Source organism: Antrostomus carolinensis, unplaced genomic scaffold (genome assembly GCF_000700745.2).
Source record: "Antrostomus carolinensis isolate BGI_N321 unplaced genomic scaffold, ASM70074v2 scaffold15778, whole genome shotgun sequence".
Lineage (NCBI taxonomy): Eukaryota > Metazoa > Chordata > Aves > Caprimulgiformes > Caprimulgidae > Antrostomus > Antrostomus carolinensis.
The window spans coordinates 2,090-12,484 of NW_010335126.1; the positions used below are offsets into that span (position 1 = coordinate 2,090).

The 10,395-nt window shown below is 44.1% G+C and overlaps 1 protein-coding gene across 1 annotated transcript; it reads left to right on the forward strand.

The window, feature by feature from the left end:
- The first annotated feature begins 6,265 nt into the window (after positions 1-6,265).
- KLHL34 (kelch like family member 34) lies at positions 6,266-8,101 on the forward strand. Its single transcript, XM_010174442.1, has one exon. It carries the CDS (start codon positions 6,266-6,268, stop codon positions 8,051-8,053), a length of 1,788 nt encoding a protein of 595 aa, XP_010172744.1. The 3' UTR covers positions 8,054-8,101.
- The last annotated feature ends 2,294 nt before the right edge of the window (positions 8,102-10,395 follow it).

Sequence of the window (10,395 nt, forward strand, 5' to 3'; positions counted from 1 at the left end):
AGTCCCTCATTATCTCATAGAGTAAGAGCGTGAACAGCAGTTGATTCCACTGTAACCTTTACTTTGCTAAGCCACAGTCTCTATCCTAGAGAACATTTACTTGCATGGGATTTAGGGAATTGAAGAGGATGGAGGAGCCGAATCCTAACCAGCTTATGTGAAAATCACCTTGATTTCAGAGAGACTTCTGCAGTCTGCAGTTTTACTTCATCTATATGGTGTCCTAATAGAGGAAAAAGTAATTTGTGTTTTCTCCTCTGTGGTCCCAGAGCACTAGTTGTTCCTTACATTTCTATCCCATAAAAACAGATCCTAGTTCTAATTTCAAGTAAATGCATTAAGACACCATTGCAACATGGGGAGCCACTCCCTATTTCCTTATCATTTTCTTAGACTTGAAGTGTGAATCCCAGTTATACAGGCTTTGTGCTGGATACAGGTATCACTAGGACCATGGAAACCATGTCATGGTGGACTGGGCTATCTGCAGTGGGTGTATCCAATCACAGACAGAAGGGAAAGATTCAGCTCTCGTGCCACCAGTGGTCTTACGGACTGAAGCTTTTGACGCTAGAGATACCCAAGCAAATAAAGTTTAGGAACGCAGTTCAACATCCTCAAGGTCTTGGGGAGGCAGGAGTGTATCATGGGGCTATAAAGCAAGGGGGCCTCCACGCATGCAGAAGTGACCCATGAGCAGAGCAGCTTCAGTTAGGGCTGTACATGTCCTCACTTTTCAAAGTCAGCAGCCACCACAGTCTCTGAGCCTCCCTGAGCTGGATGCAGAGCAAGGGTGCCCCTGGGCTGTGGCCGCAGGTCCTTCTCTGCCCAGCTGCAGCACGGCCAGTGCTGGCAAACCAGGAGGAAAAGCAAGGGCTTGATGCAGAGCATCTCCAGTGCCACCAAACCATCACAGGAAGAGATGGACCCCAAGCAGCCCTCTGCCCTCCACTGTGAAGTGCTGTGAAAGACACTCAGTACATCTGGTCTGAAATGGGCTCATTGAAATACATGTTCACCTTTGTTATCCTGCAGCTGCACTGCCCAGCTCATCCCATGGCAGTCACTCTGAAACAGAAACCCAAGTTAAAAACTTTCCCAATTTGTTTTTTATTCACTGAGGAGGCTCACATCTAACCCACCGAGAGGAATGGAAGCTGTAACAACATCCATTTTCATGGGAGGCAAACGAAAAGGAACCTAAAAAAAAAGGAGAGGAAACAAATGAGGCACTGGCTGATAGACTGTTATTTCATGTTGCCTTTCACAATTTGACACAGGATGCTTTCTCGCATCAGTATAGCTAGTGCTAGCAGAACCAAAGTGAGGCACCTCCAAACCATGTGTGCCAATGCTATTTACTCCTTTCCTCCTCTTTTTCCACAAAACCACAGAAAACTGCCAGGCAGTCATGGCTTAGCAGACATGGCCTTGCAGCAGGCTTTGACTGGGATACCTGCTCTGACTCCTGATCACACTAAACCTCTTCTCCTCCCCATTGGCAGATGGAGGATTGCACTCAACCAAAGTTGTTTTGCCAGCGTCGTCCCCAGATGCAGACCCCTCCTAGGTGGCACGTGGATGGATGCAGCGTGCTGAGGGTTTGCAAACTCTTCTGATGGGCCAGGGGACGCACTGCCCTGTGCTGATTTTCTGCTCCCTCAGCTCAAGGGGACAGAGTGTCCTGAGGGCATCTCCATTTCCTTCATGCACAGTGCTTAAAGCCACATGCGTCTCCAGCCTGCCCTTGCCAAAATGGAAATCTTACGGCCTAAGCCCACCTCATCCAAGCTGGTAACTTTCTCCTTTGCTTTTATACATAGACATGATCTCACCAGACATTGGTTTTAGGTGTAAGAAAATTTCTCCCTCTTACTGTTTTATTCTTAAAGACCGCTTTGCTGGGCTAAACATCCTTTGCTTTAAACAGATGGGGTGATCCAATTACTCTTGTGAATTATTATTCGAGGATGAAGTACTAGCCCAATGATTTTTACAAGATAACTTAAATAAATATGATTTTTCTGATTAGTAGTTTCTAGAAAACCTGTATGCTACATCCTGCCTATGACATCCAATGTTTGGCTCACTTTGGCTATATTTGTTCATGCAGTTCGTTATCAAGCATCTGAAGCGTTTGCTCTGTTGTCCTCTGGACTGCACTGATTTATTCAGGAACAAAGTGTAGCTTAGAAATCCTCCACTGTGGATTTTTGTAATGAATATTTCTCAGTAAGCCACTTGCTATTAATGAACCTAATTTTACTTGTACAACTCTTTTTATAACCTTTACTCTTAAAAAATAATTGGGAAAATTTACAATGGTAATGGAAGTGTTTACAAACTGATGGCCTACTTGCAAGATTAAACTGAACATGACATTGCAATTCAGGGCATTTTTCAGCTTTGTATAGGGAAAAAAAATAACTGCAATTGTGGAAGCTAACATTTTTCCCAGCACATCTCTGAATATTCTTTTTAATTGCAGTCTCTCTACTGTAGCATAGAATTATTTCAACAGCAAATATGCTAAAAGGCTGAAATCTAAATCTAATTTAAAGTCTAAATGATGCACATGGTTAAAAATGTACTATCTATTCCCAGCAAATCATTTATCATTGAAACACTAATGTTTCCCTAATTTTAAGCACCATCTAGTCAAACATTAGACCCGATCTTCCAAATTACAGCTGAGAAAAATAAGATCATGGCTTGAGTGTACCCCACCTAGTGCTAGGTCTGTTCCTGAGATTCATAAGTCAGCTGTTTAGTCACGGCCTGCTCTCTTGTTAATGGACTTTAAATATTCCTCCAAAGGTGCCAAACACCCGAGCTGCTGTCTGGAGATAATTTGTCTGTTGACAAAGGAGGGTACTGGCTGAGTAGGCTCCCTAGTTAAACAAAGCTAACTGCCGAAAAGCAGAGCAGGGAGAAACCTAATTCCGATAATGATAATCTTTTTTTGTCACTCCAGAGCAAGGGACTGGAAAAGATTTGGCTTTATTTCAATTATAAGTGACAGGAAAAAAATCTCTGGACAAATAAACAGCTTTATAAGAATCATGTTTCTTACTATTTCTATTAGTTGGCTTGCCATGAAGATGAAGTAGGTCTGAGATGGAATCACACAGCAAATCTGCATACAATTATAGGACCTGCTTATCCGGCACTGATATTAAATCAGTTCAGTTAAATCAGCACCGGCTCCTGTGGCAACGCAGTGTGATCAGCTCACAACTGACCTGCATAAACTGCAAGTCCATGCACAGAATTGGTTTGGAGAGCAAGTGATGCACAACCAGCATCGCTCTGGGCACAGGCATAGACGTTCAGCCAGAGCCTCACCTGCTCTGTCTGAAGCTACCGTGCTTGCGGTTGGTGCTGTGCTGGTACTTCACATGTGCCAGCAAAACTGGTGCAAGCCTGGGCAGTGTCTGGCCTGTCCTTGCTGAGGGAGAGGAAAGGGCATGTTCCCTTTGCCTGGGAGTGCAGTATTTGATGAGGGGAGCAAGAGTGTTTTGGCTGCTCTTGGCAATACCAGAATTGCCCAGGTTACATCTCTGACACCCTTCTGGTACGCCTGGATCCAGGGAAAGTAGGATTTAATTTATTATGTGTCCTCAGTCCCAGCTTCTATGTATGGCTTACCATCATGCATGAAGCACTTCACCAGCATTGGCCATGGGTCAGCGACAGAAGACCAGTCCAGTTTCTGTGCATTGGGTGGGTGTTGTGTGCCAAGTATCTCTCCCAGCAGTGGGTCCTCAGCTGCTTCCGCAGCCAGTGGCTTGCCTCTGCTGTGCTCTGCATTGGGGCACTACATCTGCTTGGGAGGCCACACAGTGAGGGAGGCTGAGGACCTGATCTGGGCTGCAGAGACTTCTCTGCTGTTGTATTTTTGAGTTTCCTCCCACTCCTCTCTGAGCATCGGTTCTGGTTGTGTCACCTCCCAGCCTGCAGACTCAGAACAATTGTGGCAGCACATGTGAAGGGCTGATGGAGGACAAGGACTGTTGGCAAAGAGGGTGTGGTGCCAGGATTTGCTTATGCCAGAACTGCTGCAGAAATGCTGCCCAAATTCAAAACTGTGCTGAAGGTGCGGCCCCCATGCTCCCCTGCTCAGTCTCCTGGGGAAAATGCAGTGCCAGCTTGCTGTTTTGAAACAGTGAAAGTTTCTCTGCACCACGTATTATTGAAAGCTGGTACCTTATGGGGTTAAACTGGGGAAAGCAGTATCTTTAGGAGTGAGAGCATTTAAGGCCTGATCCCTTATCACCAATATGTATGATTTCTAAGGGGTGAAAGAGGTACCTAGTCTCTGGTATGTCCAAAACCAGAAAAATCATCAAACCAGAAGCTTGGACTCAACTGCACAGCTTTGCTAACAACACCTGAAATACTTTAGTGTTGTCCCAGCATGGACACAGGCAAAGCCACTGGCAAAGAGAACCAAGGCATCCCTTTCCTCCTTCATCCCCGCTGCTCATACATGTCATTTTGCTAGCAAGGGGTAAGGTTTTTTAGCAAGATCCTGATTTATGGTCTATAATGTCATGATGGAAAGTGGATTCAAGCAGTAAATAAATTTTCAGAGCAATACAGCAATGAAGAACAACGTTTTTGGAGTTCCTCCTGACAGTTTAGGGTAACTAAAGCAGTTGCACGGCATGCACAATCCACATTAGGATCCAGTCAGCTCCCAGCTACCCCTCGATTACAGAAGTGAGACAGAATTTCATGGTATCACATAAAAAATTATAAACAAATACAGTAAAAAGCCTTTACCTTTGGTTTGAGCAAAAGGTGAATTTTTTCAGTCCTGAGGGATCCTCCTTTTCCCCAAGTCTGCTGGCTCATGATGCAGCAAAATGGTCTGGTATTTATCAACCCTGTCAAGATTTGCAAGTCCTGAGGATGTTTGACCTGAAAAGAAAGGTGTCAGGAGGAAATTCCTGAACAACTCCACCCAGAATTATGCAGGGGGAAAAAAAAAAAGCAAAATAAAAGCAAGCTTTAAGAGGTCAGAACGTGTAGCCCTCCCAGAGCTACTATTCCTGGTAGAAATTAGACCCTGAAGGGCCCGGGTGAAAATCAGGGATAATCCCCATATACGTGCTTCTAATTGGGACAAACTGAAAGTGAGAAAGATGAGTGGGTGAGCTCCAGCCCACCCCCAGGGACTCCGGGTTTGTTCCCAGCTGGTAACTGAGAGCACAATTATGAAAAGCCTCCTCTATAAACAGATTTTGGTTTATTAAGGCTGACTGGGGGAATCTATTTTTGTCACCATTTTGTGCGAATGTGTTACCCTTGTGATTTCCAGCCAGGTCATTCCAAGTCAGCTGCTTTGGCTGTTGGTGGAAGCTCCTCCGTCCACCCGGTCCCGGGCCCCTCTGCTCGCCCGCCTGGGGGGTCGGCTCCCGGGCAGGGGGGACGAGGGGATGTGCCTGCGGCTATTCTGGTAGCTGTGAGTTATGGCGGGGGCATGGGGAGTGAAGCAAAGAGCCCAGAAATGCATGTCAAATCCAACCAGTGACTAATCATGATATTTCGGTTGTCTTAGTGCCTGCCGGGCAAAGATTTATGGGCTTAGAAAATCTTCATGTAATAATCCCTGGGAACTGATTTGATCTTCAGCAGAGACTTCCTAAGAGAGCGCGAAAAGAGGACGAGAAGGGGGCTGCTGTCCCAGGGATGGTGAGGTCTAAACTAATCTGAGTTTGAAATACAAACAAGAGAGAAGAAAAGCCAGCGCTTCCTTCTCATCCGTGTCTGCTCAGAGCCATGCGCTGGCAGCCAGAGAGGATTTATTTGATCTGCTTGCGGAGCAAGAAGGGTCGGAGGCGACGGCTGAGCAGACACAAAGTGTCATTTGTTGAGATTGTCATCTAGCTCCCTCATCTGTCACCTGATGGCCAGCCAAGCAAGTGCTCGGCACAACCATGGACCATTCATCATTGCACAAGCCACAGAGGAGAGAAAAGTAAGCATCCTACAGCTGTTAGGACATTCAGCTGTTTTTTCTATAAAGGAATGCATTGAATTAACTACAAATCTACTAACTGTCCCCCCCCCACGCCAAGCAAGAGACTGGTTTGTTTTTTGGGGTTTTTTTGGGTTTGGGGTTTTTTTTGATTGGGCTTTTCTCTAACAGCTGGAGGTCTGCTGGGCATTCAAGCAATGACTGTTGAGTAGGGCAGCTGTTTCAATATCTAATTGCATTTTAGCTTCAATAACTCAAGGGGAAAGCATTGCATTGCCTACCATGAGCTATTTCCTGTCCTACTGCAAAGCGCACTGCACCGCTGTGCTCACCCAGTACCAGACCCTGAGAACAGAGGGCTTTCTGTGTGATATTTTGCTGAAAGTCAAGGAAAATGAGTTTCCTGCACACAAGTCCTTGTTGGCATGCTCCAGCGACTATTTCCGAGCCATGTTCAAAAGTTATACCCAAGAGTCTAAAGCTAGTGTAATTCAGCTGCAAGTTGTCTCACCCACCGGTCTCCAGCACATCCTGGATTTCATTTACACTTCCTTGTTGCCCCTTTCCTTTGAAAGCCTTGAAGATACCTTGGAAGCTGCAAGCTACTTGCAAGTGACTGATGCCATTGGCTTGTGCAATCAGTATTTAGTTAACAACCTTGCCCTGGAAAACTGCTGCTTCTCCGCAAACGTGGCCAGGAAGTTCTACCTGCCAAATGCCTTAGCAGCAACAGAAAAATACATTGTTGGTAATCTCTGGAAACTGCTGGACTTGGATTTGTCAGGACTGCTTGAGCTGAACTTCAGGTCTTTGCTAGCAGTGGTTGAATCACCAGATCTCCCCATGGTGAAAGAAACCCGTCTGCTGAATCTTGTGCTGCTGTGGCTGAAGCAGGATAAATCCAGGCTGGCTCATGCAAGCAGCCTTTTGGAGCACATAAGATATGGCCTCATCCCAGTGGAAGAGCTGAGAAAAACCTACACACAGTCAGAAGTGCCCCTCTCTGCAGGTATTAAGTGCTTGATCATTAAAGCAATTAATTACCATACATCTGTTTTCAAGCAACCTATTCTGCAGGACAAGTCCACCACTCTGAGGAACCAGAAAACTCGGATCATTCTGCTGGGGGGAGCGACAGAAAGTGAGGGACTTGTCACCGATGTGGTGGCCTTCGATGTTTACAATCACAAGTGGCGAGCCCTCACGCAGGTGCGGGACAGGGTGCAGAACCACAGTGTATGTGTGGTGGGGAACTTCCTCTACGTCCTTGGTGGGGAAATAGAAAGTCATGCCCCAGGTGACACTAAAACTGAAAAGATCTTATCAGTTACGAACAAGGTCCATCGTTATGATCCGAGATTCAACATGTGGACCCAGATCACGGGCATGCTGGAAAAGAGATGCCAGTTTTCTTGTTGTGTCCTAGGCAAGAATATCTTTGCTATTGGTGGAAGGGGCAAGGACGGGTCATTGCATTCATCTGTGGAAGTCTACAACATCAGTAGGGACAGGTGGACGAAGGCCAGGGAATTGCCATGCAAGATACATGGCCATGCCAGTGCCATTTGCAAGAACACTATATACATTTCAGGTGGCAAGTACTCAGATGCAGCCAGCACAAGCAAGGACGTATATTCTCTGAGCTCGCTTGAAGGGCAGTGGATGAAACAAGCCCCCATGAGCATTGCTCGGTTTGGGCATCAGATGGCAACAATCCGAGAAGCCATATTCACCTTTTTAGGATTATATGAACCATTCTCTGAAATAGAAAGATATGACCCTGATCAAAACCAATGGACTCGGTTAAGACCACTGATCTATGACCGATTTTGCTATGGCCTGGCAGTGGTAGAGGAAACGGCTCTTCTTATCGGGGGAAAGAAATGGCAAAACTCACGGGAAGTCCCCACACAGGACGTGGTTGGCTACGACATCGACAATGATGGCTGGGAAGAGATCTGCAAAACCCCCTTGCCTTGGTGTGGGCTGCAGTGTGCGGTGCTGCAGCTCTCCGAGCTGGCTGATGAGCAGGACAGCAACAACCAGCAGAAGAGGCCACCGAACTGCTGAGCTCACACACTGCAGAATAATCACCCAGGGGATGAGCCAGCAAGGCAGTCCTGGAGAAGAAGAAAATTGCAGTCACACTGAATGTGACAGAGCAGAGGTTTTGCTTTGATAAGCCAAATGCTTGGTGGAAACAGGCAAGAAAATCTGGCTCTGGCATGGGCAAAGGTGCTGGGATTTATAGAGCTGGAAGCCAATCTCACCGGGGAAGGACATAGCAAGTAGCACATCTCGAGGCGATGAGTGAGAATCGTAATCCTTGACTTTTGAAGAGTAATACCTAGATAGCAATAGGTGTTACAAATCAGATTTCTCAAAGGTTAAAAAATATAATCCATCTTTTCTGTTTTCTTAATCAGAGGTAATTTTCCCAGCTGGTAAGTGCTATTGAATTTTTATGCTATGGCTAAGCAAAATGAAAGTGAGCTGTGCAGAGTAGAAAATTGATGCCGATGAGAACTAATAACAAGTACTGCCAAGGAAAAGGTATTATTTGATATGATACATACCGGGCAAGAATGCCTTGGCTAACCAGCATGAAATTACTGGACAGAAAGCATGGATTTCTTGATACGTAGACTCAGTTATGGCCATAAGCTAAACCAGTGACTGTTTGATAGAAGCCACTTCTCTCAGAGCAGCCTTTGTTGTAGCCTTTCAGATGCTTCTTTGGCGTTATTTTAAAGATGCACACTACTGGTGCAGTACATTTCTTTTGTATCCACACCTCATGTTAGTTTAGATGGCCAGAGCTGAGCGGATATACTTATTGTTCGACTCTAAGAACCATGTTACAGGAGTTGCTGTAACTCATGCCTTGACACTTACCTTGTCAGCATATGCTGCTTTATCGTACCTGCTCACAATGGTACAATTGTTCATGCCTGTTGTACTAGTACACAAGAGAATCCTGCAGTTAAAAAAGGTTTACTTTCACCAAAGAGTATGAAGGGAAGGGAGGTAAATGAAGGTTTTCAGAAGTCTTTATTCAGCATCCGCCTACACCCAAAAGAGCAATAGTCATACTTATTTTTGGCCACGTTGGCAGAGTTTGAAGGCACAGAATATGGAGATATGTTAAGGTAGATGGATCTGTGAAATGCAGGTTAAATGGTCAGATGCTGCAGAATCACTTTGGTATGGAATAAACTGAATCTCAAGTCAAAAATGTTCATTTAAAAGCTAAATTTATTGTACTTCATTTTACAATGTTCCCTTTCTAGGCTGAGAGTTAATACAATAAAAATATATAGAGAAGAACATTTAATAGTCTTAAAAGAAGAAGGCAGCACAATGGAGAGGACACATGTTCTTTGTCACTAGACTAGCTTAAAAAACTGTAATGTTTAATTTTCACCTTTAAAGCAATCAAGCTGACTTTACTAATGTAAAGTGCAGGCAGAATAGCTGTTGCATAGCAACAGATCTAAGTCTTCTGAACTGCCTTGGTTTTGACAAGGAATCAACTACACAATGTGCATATACATCCATCAGATATAAAGAGGTTTTTATATGAATATATTTACTTTTGGTCCAGTAAAACAATAGCAAGAGAATCTAAATGCTTGGAACAATAGCACAATCCATTTCAAGTCAAGCATTTTTTAAGAGAAATTTAAAAAAAAAATCACAAATTTAATATACAAGTCAGTACCCATGCAGTAAATAAATGTCCGGTTTATACAAACAATATTCTTCTAATCTTACAAATATTACACTGTATCCAGAATTCTATACAAACATTAACACATGATTTGTCATCTATATTGACTTGAATATAGGGTTATTGAAAATGGGCTACAGAAAGGCCACTCTTCTGTACAATTGTGCAAAATCTGCAAAACATTTTCAATCCAAATGCAATAAAATAAAAAGAAAGAGAGAGAGAGGGGGAGAAAGAGAAAAAGAAAGAAAAAACAAAAGAGAGAAAAGAGAGAGAGAAAAAGAGGGTGACAGAGACAGAGGAATAAAAAGAAAGAAGGAGAGAGAAAATAAATCTGTCTATTCTTTCCTTCATCCCTTCATGGATATAATTGCCAGGAAATATCAGAGCTCATAAAGTTTAAAGTACATTCACTGAGCTGTACAGGCAATAGTCTAAAGTTGGTTAAGAGTATAACTTGCTGTAAAAAGTATAAAGGAGGCTTTTCCCTTTCACATGAGCATTATTAAATCATGTTGTGAATCCTAACTTATGCAGCAAAATACTGAAAAGCAGCAGAAATATTTTGTCATGCTCTGATCACTTTTCAAAAACAAGCTCATAAAAAGTAAATACGAGATTTAAGATTTCCCTCCCACTTTCTGATCCCAGGCATGTGCCTAACTCTAAGGAGCTATTTCTA

Coding starts and splice junctions, on each gene's coding strand:
- KLHL34 (XM_010174442.1), top strand. CDS start 6,266: ATGAGCTATTTCCTGTCCTACTGCAAAGCGCACTGCACCGCTGTGCTC.